Source organism: Mirounga leonina, unplaced genomic scaffold (assembly GCF_011800145.1).
Source record: "Mirounga leonina isolate KUSES-001 unplaced genomic scaffold, KU_Mleo_1.0 Mir_175, whole genome shotgun sequence".
NCBI lineage: Eukaryota > Metazoa > Chordata > Mammalia > Carnivora > Phocidae > Mirounga > Mirounga leonina.
The window spans coordinates 7,634,616-7,647,135 of record NW_023270453.1 but is presented as its reverse complement, the minus strand read 5'-3'; the positions used below and the strand labels follow the sequence as shown (position 1 = coordinate 7,647,135).

At 40.1% G+C, this 12,520-nt stretch overlaps 2 protein-coding genes across 4 annotated transcripts in view; both read left to right on the top strand.

The window, feature by feature from the left end:
* Positions 1-12,520, top strand: part of HSPA14 (heat shock protein family A (Hsp70) member 14) — a 38,889-nt gene that overhangs the window by 654 nt on the left and 25,715 nt on the right. Inside the window, exons 2-7 of the mRNA XM_035021587.1 lie at positions 773-853; positions 927-1,009; positions 9,537-9,585; positions 9,720-9,825; positions 10,830-10,920; positions 11,681-11,785. Coding sequence (XP_034877478.1) covers positions 773-853; positions 927-1,009; positions 9,537-9,585; positions 9,720-9,825; positions 10,830-10,920; positions 11,681-11,785 — 515 coding nt within the window. The remainder of the gene's footprint in view (positions 1-772; positions 854-926; positions 1,010-9,536; positions 9,586-9,719; positions 9,826-10,829; positions 10,921-11,680; positions 11,786-12,520) is intronic.
* Positions 925-7,843, top strand: LOC118021561 (zinc finger and SCAN domain containing 29). 3 transcript variants are annotated; one of them, XM_035021591.1, is made up of 4 exons: positions 926-1,009; positions 2,803-2,877; positions 3,041-3,769; positions 4,481-7,843. In XM_035021591.1, the coding sequence occupies exons 3-4, from the start codon at positions 3,208-3,210 to the stop codon at positions 5,002-5,004; spliced, it is 1,086 nt and encodes a 361-aa protein (XP_034877482.1). In that variant the 5' UTR covers positions 926-1,009; positions 2,803-2,877; positions 3,041-3,207; the 3' UTR covers positions 5,005-7,843. The 3 variants fall into 3 exon arrangements, with proteins under 3 accessions (XP_034877481.1, XP_034877482.1, XP_034877483.1); XM_035021590.1 differs by lacking the exon at positions 2,803-2,877 and having other exon boundaries at positions 925-1,009; XM_035021592.1 differs by lacking the exons at positions 2,803-2,877; positions 3,041-3,769 and having other exon boundaries at positions 928-1,009.

Here is a 12,520-nt window from a genome sequence, read left to right as displayed (position 1 = left end):
ACAGGAGGGCTGGAGGGGTCTCGAGGACCTCGTGGGCGCTGGACGCCGGGAGGGGGCGGTCCCGGGGAACGGCAGGGCCGCTGGAGGCGGGGAGGTGGGCCGGAACGTCCCGACCCGGAGGTTTTTGAATGTTTGCCGGGGAAGGACCTGGTGGTCGAGATCTGGAACTGGAGTTGTTAATCCCGCGAAGCGCGTGAAGCGAGTTGGTGGTGCACGCTCTTACTGACTTGACCTTTCTTGAATGCAAGAGCTTAACAAGGAATTGTAGTCTGCTCATCAGGAGGGAGGCGGAAGGAACAATAATAATGAACTCCCCTGATATTAGTCTTGCATTTAAATGTCAAGTGATTTGGAAGGAAAAACCAAAGGGATTTAATGCTACTTCATCATACGTAGAAAAAGGAAGAAAGAAAGATGTATTTGTCAGGGAAGAAAGAAAACTGGAAAGGGTGATGTAATAAGTGTTATTATTGTATACAGGAAGGTTTTTATGTTTGATCCAATTATTGACTATGCAGAGCAGATTGAAAAAATGAGGCAGTTTGTGGATTGTTGACCTTATATAAAATCTAGGAAATTAATAATGGCAATTAAATCTGCAAGTTTAAAATACTGATAAAGTGGTTTTCTTACAGGTATGGCAAGGTAACACTGGCCCACATATGTCTGATGAGACTGTATATCTGTGTGTGTGTTTGTGTGTGGATACGTATTTTTTTTTCTTTTTTTTTTTTCTCAAGAGACCTAATATAGTTGTGTATTTTTTTTCCAGGATGGCCGGGCTGATGTGGTTGCAAATGATGCAGGTGACAGAGTTACTCCAGCTGTTGTTGCTTACACAGAAAATGAAGAGGTACTATTCCCCTCATTTTTATATTTTGAAATAAGTAAAATTACATGCATTGTAATATGCTGCTGTTTTTCAGGTTGTTGGATTGGCAGCAAAACAAAGTAGAATAAGAAATATTTCAAATACAGTAATGAAAGTAAAGCAGATCCTTGGCAGAAGGTATGGAATAAAATAACACTTTTACATATGGAAATAAAGTGTGTTCATATATTCTAAGCATAATGTGAAATGAAGCTAGGAAGATCAGTTTGGTCTTTTTGTTGTTGTTGCTTTTTATGATTGAATCATTTCAGAGATTATCCCAATAGGCTCTTTCTTTTGATGATTAGTGTTGTATCTTCTCAAGGATGGGATTCACTCAGATAATTTGTTTTTTGCTCAGAGGTCTGTTTTTATTGATAAATGCCAACATTCATATAGTTTGATAATGTTTCATTTGGAAGTGGTAATTTGGACTTTTCACCTTTTTATATGACAGAGGGAACTTGAAGATTTTGTGGGAATTTGAAGATTTTTCTGCACTGTAGTTGAATTTTGCAAAATCTGCTGCAATTGGTCATAATTTATATAGAAGCTATTGATTTTCTTCCTCAGGTCCTTTTGTGACACTTTCTGGGAACTAACTTTTCCAGTTGGCTTACAAATTTAATCATTAGAGAAACAGCTTAATTAACATCTTAAGTAAGAATCAGGTTAATCATCTGTTGTAACTTTAATTAAAAGATTAAAGAGGCTTCCTTTTCCAGACTTCTGTCTCCTCAAATTATAGATTACCATAATAATTAGAGGTTTTCATTTTCACTGAAGTAGTAATACTTGATACAGTGTTTTTAAATTTTCAAAGTGCTTTCACATCTATTATTTAATCCTCTCAAATCCCTAAAAGATTTGTAGGGCAGGTTTTATTCCTCCCCATTTGTAGATGAGCAGATTGAGGCACATAGAAGTTACGGAATTGCTCAGTTAGTTGGGGTGAGCTAGATAGGACTATAGTTCAGGACTTCTAACCTTTAGCCCCACGTTCTTCCCTTTTTGCTTTGTTCAGTTGAGAATTTAAGTATAAATGTCCCATGTTGATCTTAGGATTTGGGGGTTATGGATTAAATCTAATATTGATTTCTTTTATACTTACATATATTTTTTATTATCCCTTACCTGTATTTAGTTAAACTGAACTTGATTTATTTTTTTTCCTTAGGGTATTTATGCACTAAGTCAAAAATGATAGTATTTTGGAGAGAATTTAAATTTTTATGATGATAAATATACTCCCCTATCCATTTATGTTAAACTGAGTATTGAGCATGTTGAAAATAAATTAGTTGGTGTCAAAAATTTGCAAGTTTTAAGATCTCTAATAAAGCAGGGAGCTCTAGATGGGCTTTGAACTATATTCACTATAAGCGGCCAATAATATAAGGTTTTTTCAATTAAACTTTTTATTTTGGGATCAGTGTAAATTTACATACTGTTATAAGAAATAATACAGAGAGATCCAATATACTACTGGATTTACCACCTTCTCTGGATGGTAACATCTTGCGAAACTACAGTATCACAACCAGGATACTGACATTGATACAATCAAAATACAGAACATTGCCATAGATCTATCTCCTGGGAGCCTGTTTTATGTTGCTGTTTTAGGGCAGATGATCAGAGTGATGATATGGTTGTGTTCTGCCATATCATACAAAATCTTTGTATTATCAGGAACAACTTAAGCTTACTTTTCTGGCCCCAAAAGTTACCTTTTAACAAAGTGCAGTGGTGGCAGTCAGATGGTAATATGTAGCCACAGCAAGCTGCTGAGGCCAAGGCTGTTAAAGGATGAGCGCTCTTCAGACCTGCTGTTCCACCATGGTCCTGCTGACACTTCTCTAGAGTGAGCTGTCTCATGGCCTAGATATTCCCCCCTCAGTCTACTTACAAGACAATGGTGATTTTTACAGATACAGTTGTACCAGGTCTTGGCCTCAGAAGCACTCTCTCTTTTGTGGAGGAGCCAGTCCCCTTTTACTGAGCCAGTAAGGCCCTTTTGAGCCCTTGGTCCAGTACCTATCCTGGGCGAACTCTCATGGTTGGGCTTTCTTAGTCTTGGCATCCTACTCACAGGTAGCACCACTTAACTTGCTGCCACAATTATCCTTACACCCTCCCTGTAACTCTCATTCCCCTGTGGCCTTCCAGCCAGAAATGCGGTCCTTGGACCTGGCTTCTCAACAATTAGCCCCGAGAGGGAAGAATCGGCTGGCTCCTGGAAGTACACTGAGAGCACACAGAGCCTCCCCACACCTTCAGACTTGCACCTTGCTGCCCAGGAGCTTCCTGCAGCTAGCCTTCCTTCCCAGTCCACTATGGCCAGTTCCAATAGCAGTGCGGGCATCCGGTGGTCCAGACAGGAGACTCGAACTCTTCTCTCCATACTAGGCGAGGCAGAGTATATCCAGCGCCTCCAGACTGTGCATCATAATGCAGATGTCTATCAGGCTGTGTCTAAGCGAATGCAGCAGGAAGGCTTCCGCCGCACCGAACGTCAGTGCCGCTCCAAGTTTAAAGTTCTGAAGGCGTTATATTTAAAGGCGTATGTTGCCCATGCCACGAGTATGGGTGATCCACCACACTGTCCATTTTATGATACGTTGGATCAGCTTCTCCGAAATCAGGTAGTGACTGACCCAGACAACTTAATGGAGGATGCTGCTTGGGCCAAGCACTGTGATCAGAACTTAGTGGTCTCTGACACCCCAGGGGAAGGGGGAGCCAACATTCTCAGAGCAAACAGGACTCAGGCAGCACATCATCAGCCTGTCTCGAAAACAGTTAAGGAATCAGATGAGGATTGTCAACTGAGAATCAGTGACCAGATGCGAGAAACCAGTGACCTTGAGGACTCCTGGGATGAATCCTCGGGTGCAGGTAACTCCCAAGCATGTGAAGGACTGGGGTGCCAGAGTCACTTGGTTCTAAACAGCAGTATGTGTTTAGATGGTGTTCTCTTCAACATTGTCTCTGTTTCTGCCCCATGCCCTCTGTTTTCTGAGCCTGCTGCTAAGAAAGCGCTCCAGGTCTTCAAAAGCAATGACCCTAGGTATATAAGGTATTAGAACTTCTTAAATGTGGAAGACGTATTCTTTTTTTTTTTTAAGGTTTTTTGTTTTTTTTTTTTTTTTTTGACAGAGAGACAGCAGAGAGCAGGAACACAAGCAGGGGGAGTGGGAGAGGGAGAAGCAGGCTTCCCACCAAGCAGGGAGCCCGACCCTGGGATCATGACCTGAGCCGAAGGCAGACGCTTAACAACTGAGCCACCCAGGCGCTCCAAGAAGTACTCTTTAGAACCAAACTCGTTTTGGCATTATTTTTAGTGGGTTCTTAGGAATGTGTGAATAGAGATTGGGTTGGTGGCCACATGGAAACGGGTTCAGGAAGGCAGCGGGGAGGTTTTGGAGGTAAGATTACAGTCGGCCGAAGTGTCCAGATCAAGGAATTGAAATCTTCCCAGCCCCTTGTGGAAAGAGGGCTTTCCAGGAACTACCAGAATTTTGTGATTGTCTCTCAGCTCCGCTGCTGGCTCCAAGCATTCCCTTGGCAGGAATGTCCTCTTTGCAACATTGTTGCTTTGTTTTTCAGGGTGCTCTCAAGGGACCCCCAGCTACAGCAGTTCCCACCACCTTTTCAGAGGTGCAGTTGCTCCCTGTCAGAGCAGTCCCATGACCAGACTGGCTGTGTCCGGTGAGCCCAGTCCCTGCGCCAGTACCAGCCGAAACACTCCTGGGGTGGCCTCCACACAGCGGCCTCCGGTCGTCTCCTCCAGAGTTCCTTTTGTTTCTGGTGGGGATAGGCCTTTGACCAGTGAGCCCCCTCCAAGGTGGGCAAGGCGAAGAAGGCGGTCAGTGGCCAGGACTATTGCAGCTGAGTTGGCAGAAAACAGGAGGTTGGCACGAGAACTTTCAAAGCGTGAGGAAGAAAAGTTGGACAGGCTGATTGCTATTGGTGAGGAGGCCAGTGCTCAGCAAGACACTGCCAACGAGCTCCGCAGGGATGCTGTGATCGCAGTCAGACGCTTGGCAACAGCAGTCGAAGAGGCCACCGGTGCTTTTCAGCTAGGGCTTGAAAAATTGCTTCAGAGGCTAATTTCAAATACCAAAAGTTAGGAATTGATTACAAAAGAGTCTCCTTCCTAAACTGGTAGAAGCCCAGTTCCAACACCTGCCTCTTGGCACCCTGGCTCCTTTTACAGGTCCTTCGGGAAAAAAGAGTGGATGAACCGTTAATACGCAGAGTGGCAGGAAGATCCGTGCTAGTTGCTTTTCCCAAGCTTCTCCACTAATGGAAAGACCTCTGGGATGTGTGAGGAGTGGTCTAATAGAAAACAGGTGGAGCCGAGTCCAGAGAGCTCCTGAGCTGTGGCTTTCCCACTGAAGCGAGGCAGTTGAGTTTCCCTCTACACCGGTTTCCTCATCTGTAAAATGGGGGCTAGGTGGTAACTCCTGACCTGCCTACCTCACAGGGTTGTTGTGAGGATCAAATGGCTAATAGATGTGAAAGGGTTTAGAAGTTTGAAAGCACTACACACTGTACCCGTGTAAGTTATTAATGTATACGACCTTGGCCAAGGTAAGGCTAGGGTGAGGCACATTAGTTGACAAGATAGAGAATTGTGGTGTATACGATGACCTCATTGCTTGAATCTTCACTAGTTTAACTTGACTGCTTCTTGTAAGATCTTCATTTTTTTAATTCCTCTATATAGCTCATTAGACTAAGGTAGATCCACGGATTTGTACTTTTATCTCTTATGTTTTCACCGCTGTGTCTATGACACACCTACTAGTAAGCACTCAATGGTCAAACCGTCATTCTCTCCATTTTACTAGTTCTTGGTGTCTTATCACTATAAGGATATAATTCAGAACGGACAGGGAGCCACAGTTGTGTGTTTTGATTCATATTGATAATCTTCAATATAATGAGGTATTGGCTGTTTTATAAAATATTAAATGTAAGCAAATTCTTTGCATTCCATATCATTTGGGTCCCTTTATATGCATAATTACATATCTTTAGGTTGGGTGTCATTTGAACAACACGTGGAAACAATTTAGAATCTGTTTTCCAAATGCTTTTAGCTACTTTCTTTTCTGTTAGCCTTTTTTTTCTGTCTCGTATGTTACAGAAGGCAAGCCTTAGAAAACTTTCCTTCTAGGGAACTTTCTGAAGTCACTTTTTCCTCATATTCTGTAGACAGATGTTCACTTTGTTAATGGCACATGGTGGAAGAGGACAGCTTTGGGAACGATTGAGGATGTTGTGGATAAAGACGGCCTGCAGTAGATAACTCCTTTTAAGCACAAAGCCCTCAACAAACACACCCCCTTTCCCCCCAAAATATACACACTTCCTCTAGGAGATACGAAGTTGTTGAGCCATACTTTCAGTTTACTTTAGAAGGAATGCCATTACTGGCCATCTTAAACTAACTTAAAGCTTTTAAGTGGTTTACTTAGTACTTTCAGGAAATACAAATAGGAGCCTTGGAATTTAAAAGGCTTTCCTCCAGTCTACAGGCTAAAAAAAAAAAATAAAACAAGTGCGGGCATGTTTAAGGAGATTTTGTTTTACATTTTGTAGGCTTGGGTGCTTACCTAAAAGCCGGCAATATAGATAGGTAGAGAAGTAGTCAAAACACCAGTGGGAATATACCTGGAACCATGAATAGATGGCAAGCACGCAAGCTGCCCTGATGAACGGGTGGTGAATGTAGAGAGCAGCTGGTTTGGTAGAACACACTGGACTCCAGTTAGAACTGGGTTCTATCCCTGTCGCAGTTTGTTACGTCGGGCAGATGACTTGCCCTTTTTGTGCCTCAGTTTCTTTAAAATGAGAGATTTGTACTAGATGACTTTTCTAATACCTTCCAGTTCTAAAAAAAAATTCTGTGATAAGCATAACACAGGCAAAGTGAAATTTTAATTGCAATGTTTTCAGTCACAGCCACACACTGTATGTTTGAATTAGTGGTAACAATTGTATTTTAAGGAAGCATTCTGTGGTATTAATATTTATTAATATACTCAGCTTAAATAAGCACCACACCATACAAAGGTTCCTTGCTTTAAAGAAGCATATATTAAGGCAGTGAAATGGATATATATCTATATATGTGCATTTTCTCAATTGTTTTAGGCCTTTATATGGAGGGATCTGTGTCATTTATAACTGGATAACACTAATGTAGATACGTAGACTTTCTGGAAAAACAGGGAAGTACTTGAAGAAGAGTTAGACCTGTACTATATTCTATTAAGGGTAGCAAAGTGCATAGGCAGGGATTTATTTGAGATAGGAGAAGTGCTAAAAGAACAAAAGTGGAGTTAAACTCGGAAGGTAGTATTGCGAAAATCTTTTGGGTGAAATAACGTTAATGTGAGAATAAAATTAAAGGGAAAGTTCCTAATGAAATAAACAGATAAAGAGGCGAAATATTGTTAAGAGGAGGCCATGTGAGTGAGAACAAGCTCAGAAATCCTGCCTAAGCTCTAGGCCCAGCCATTTGTCCCTGCCCGTCCTTTGGCAGGTCATTTTACCATTCTGTGACTCAGGTTCCTCACCTCACCACCTAAACCAGTAACGCTCCTACCTACCTCCCAGGAATGTTGTGAGGGCCAAATGAACAGATGAATGTAAAAATACTTTCAGACACGGAAGGCACTATGTTGTGACAGGAACGGGGAAGAAGACCCTGGGGCACGTTAGTGCTGCCGTGTGCCAGGTCCCACAGCCTGCTTTCGGTACAAGAGACCTTTAAGGAAGGACGAGGAAGAGGAAGTAGCGTTGCTTGTAGAGGTGGTGATACAGTGGTGGGATTAACACTGCCTCCTAACGACCATGATGTAAATGAGGTGCTGTGTATGCCAACTTCCCACCGTCCTTTGTGTTTCTGTTACATGATTTAATCCTGGTGTGAACAAATAAAGTTTTTACTTGTATGTACTTGTGGGTCAGTCCACTGCTTTCTGGCGATATCTATGACCATTTGTCGTCACCTCCACACTCTGCTTGCTTTTTCTTACTAGCTAATCTCCAGGGTCCTGCCTGTATATGGCCCTAAGAGCTTTGTGTGCTTCCTGTCCTTACATGAGAAGGGCCCCTTTGCAGGGCAGTTGAGAAATAATTCTCCATTTCTAAAAGTTATTTAAATTCCCTAATACAGGCTTTCCTGGCAAATTATCTGGTCTTAGATAGCTCACAGATAGTTTGTAGATAACAGGGTAAATTGTCCTGGTTGACTAAAATTCTGTTCTGAAGAAAACAACTGGTAAGTGTCATGCTGAAATTATATTGGTGCAAAAAAATTACTATGGGCAGACTTCATCTTTTTTCTTACTCTTAAAATAGTTGTGCAGGATGTAGTCTATAGATTGGATTTAGAGACAGGAAGGAAGGGGGGGAAAGCTTAGGTGAAAAGAATACTGCACTTTGTATTAAAGATCTGGATTCCAATCCATTCTGCCATGAATTAACCATGTGACTTTGGGCAAGCTCCTTACCTGTTTGCCTATCAATTATTAGGTAATGGAGAAGGAAGTATGAGGAATCCTCAAGTGTTCTAGACAGATTTCTGAGCCGCATTAGTTCATCTTAAACTCCTTTTGTCTTCCTCTTATTTACATAGGTTAGGGTCCTCAGATGTTCAGTAACTGCAGCAGATAGTCACTATTAATTTTCAACTCCTCTTATTAAAACTGATCTCTGAATGGAATAGCTATTTCACCTTGGAAGAAGAGTTGACCGGAAGGGTTTACTTTAATTTCTAGATGAAATTAAGCCAAGGATCAAAGACTCCTATCACTGCTCAAAGGGGCAGAAGTACTTTAGTTGTTTACCTTCTTACTGGGAGGCAGCTGGTAAAATGCAAAAAACACTACCCTGCTAGAGAAGACTGGGTACTGACCCTGCCCCTTGTTAGCTTATAAATCATTGATTCTCTATGAACCCCTTATCTCTAAAATAATAACCTGCCAAATTAACCCCACTTAGCAGTTGTGAAGATTGAGGTAATAATAGATAAGAACATTTTGTAGTCTGTGCAAATTGGTATTTTGAGCAACATTACACCCATTGTTAATTTTTTCATTGCCATACACATTTACTACTTTGATATAGGACATTATAGATCCATCGATCTGCAGTATATTGCACCTTTCCATATATAACATACGTACTTCTCAGTTTTTTTGACTTCGGGTGTTGGTTCATGTTCAGAAGCCAAGAAACAAAGATGGTGTTAGGTATTCTGGTTTGCCCTTACTTTGGAATCTTTTTTTTTGCCCTTTTCATCTCAGTGATTGGGTCTTCAAGATCATAGATGAGAGAGAACATGACATAAAATCACTGATACTAGGAAAAATGACCCCCCAGATGTATGGCATCTCTTAATAGCAAGATCAGAACAAATAAGAGCTATTTACTTTTCAAATGTGAAGATTAACACTTTAATAGAATCACTATAACCATTGTAAATACTGTATCCATTTAATTCTATTCTCTATATCATGATTTATTAATATTAAGCAACTTAATAATTGTATTTTTACATTTGTTTAGTGGTATTGAAAAATATAGTCTTTATTACACATCAACAATACTGATTTTAATATTTAACTATCTTTATCTTTATGGACAGCTCTGATGATCCACAGGCTCAGAAATACATCACGGAAAGTAAATGTTTAGTGAGTATGATTCTATTATTACCTCTTCATTACACAAAGTAATTGCCAAGGTCATAACCTATTCTATTATTTTGAAACTTTGTATTTTTATTAAAATTATTCCTCATTTAACACACTTACAATTTCCTTTATAGGTCGTTGAAAAAAATGGAAAGTTACGATACGAAGTAGATACTGGAGAAGGAACAAAGTTTGTTAACCCAGAAGATGTTGCCAGACTGATATTTAGTAAGATGAAAGGTATTGAGCAACAGATCTTTTAAAAGTTGACCTTAAAAGAAAGTTAGAGGTGAGGGTGCCTGGGTGGCTCAGTTGGTTAAGCGACTGCCTTCGGCTCAGGTCATGATCCTGGAATCCTGGGATCGAGTCCCACATCGGGCTCCTGGCTCAGCGGGGAGCCTGCTTCTCCCCCTGATCCTCTCCCCTCTCATGCTGTTTCTCTCTCAAATAAATAAATAAATAAATAAATAAATAAATAAAATCTTTAAAAAAAAAAAGAGGTGTTTCTTGATCTGGAGAGAAGCAGGGTGAATTGTCTAATACTAGACCTGACTGGGCCGCTACCCGGCCGTGTGACCTTAACTGACTTCCTTCCCGACTTTGGTTTCCTTAGAAGTAATGTTAATGAGTTGGGCCAGGTTAGCATTTTCACAGCTTCTCAAATTGAAGTGGCCAAATAAGTTTGATGAAGAGTGAATATTTTATCTCTCTGCTCAAGATTAGCAGTGCTCTTTGAACAGTTATTTAGGCAGATTAAGCAGGTGTGGCTTATCACCACTTCCGATGAAGGCTCGAAGCTGAGTGGCATGCTGTGGAACAGTTTGGGAAATTCTGGAGTAGATTATCTATAAGGCTTACTTCAGTTCTGGAATTATGTTAATGAATTTGTGGGATGGAAGGCAGCCTTTTAATGTGCCTGAACTAACATGCTTCTTGTCTTCACATTGATGCATTAGAAGCTCATTCTTAATGGAACCAGTCTAATTTGGGAGGTAGTTGAAGTTTTGAAGCCTAAGAGCCAGGCTTTTTGGAAAGTACCTAGTTCCATGTCCACAAACTTCCAAAACCACAAAAAGTTCTGCATGATTTAAGAGAGCCAGAGAAGAAAATGAGTGGGGTGGGCAATCAGGTAAACTGGAAAATCTTTACAGTGAGAAGATCACTGGTACAAATTAATAAACTGCAAAATATCACAATATTTTTTTTTGTCATTGGAATTTATATTTATATTTTTTCATACACAGAAACAGCACATTCTGTATTGGGCTCAGATGCAAATGATGTAGTTATTACTGTTCCATTTGATTTTGGAGAAAAGCAAAAAAATGCTCTTGGGTAAGTTTATCTTATTTGCTTAAAGGAAATATAGATTTCATAATATTGTAATGTAGTAAAAGGTAAAATTGTATTTGAAGATACCTTCGGCAATAAAGTTGTATTTGTAAACATGTATATATTTACATATGTAAGTAGTATGGTAAAAAAGTCTAGTAATGATCATTAATGTTTCCTGTCTTTTATGAAATGCCAAGAGAACATAAAATTATATGTACCTTATTAGCTGTTTCGATTGGAAATGTTTTTAATTACCAGGTTAAGTTGATGTTTATAGATTGTTTTGCCTTAGTTTCATGCAATCAAGGTTTATGTGGGAATTATATAAAAATATACAGTTTTTTGCAATGAAAATATTTGCAATAATTTCTTCACCTTAGATCGTCACATCTAAACAAAAAGTTGGGTTTAGTTTTTATGGGTCATTATGCAAATGTAATTCACGAGCATGCATGCCTTTGCCTTGAGGGTAGAGTTTCACATGGGACTTTGGCAAGTATCTGAGTTGCTTCTGGGACAGATAATTGCATTATTTACTTGAACTTGTGAGATGTTAAAACTGTGACCCTGAGTTAAAGAAACCGGAAAGTTCCAAAATGTATTATAAGTTTGTTTTAATATCTTTCTGAAGTTTATAAGCACGGACATTTTTGAGAGCTTTCCTTTTCCTTACTTAGTATATGCACACGTTATTTTCTTTGTCAAGAAAATACTTGAACATGTTGTGATAGTAAATTCATTGAAAGCAAATCGTCCACAGGGAAGCAGCCAGAGCTGCTGGGTTTAATGTTTTGCGGTTAATCCATGAACCATCTGCAGCTCTTCTGGCTTATGGAATTGGACAAGACTGCCCCACTGGAAAAAGGTAAAAACCATATTTGTAGCTTTAAGGTTTTCGGTGCAGAAAACATTGTAGATTACCACACTTACATCAGTAGGGATTGTTATATAAGGCCTTTATGAATAAAAAGATGCTGAAACTCACCTGGAGATTTTCAAATAGATGAAAAAGACATCCTGGGAGAGCAGAGAAAGGACATAAGGAGAGGGAAGATTGAGCTTCCCTGCCCTTCTCTTATCACTCATGTTACCTTTCTTTCTTGGAGGAAGATTTGAAATTTACAAGCCTGACCAAATTCTAGCTCAGGCTAGGGCACTGTTAATTTTTCTATCAATTCCAATTATTAAACATGTTTAGAAATAGTACTTTTTTTTAATTTTTTTTTTAAAGATTTTATTTATTTATTTATTGGAGAGCAAGCGAGAGAGAAACAGCATGAGAGAGGAGAGGGTCAGAGGGAGAAGCAGGCTCCCCGCTGAGCTGGGAGCCCGATGCGGGACTCAATCCCGGGACTCCAGGATCATGACCTGAGCCGAAGGCAGTCGCTTAACCAACTGAGCCACCCAGGCGCCCTAGAAATAGTACTTTTATATACATTTTTCTTGTCAGGAGATGGGGGAAAGTCCAGCATAGGATTTAAGACATCTTTTGATAATGAAATAGTAAGACATACTCCTAATTTAGTTGTCAAAACTTGTCTTAGAGCTGACACAGGCACTTTTAGGGAGATTAATACAGATGTGTTAATTTCCCCTAGTT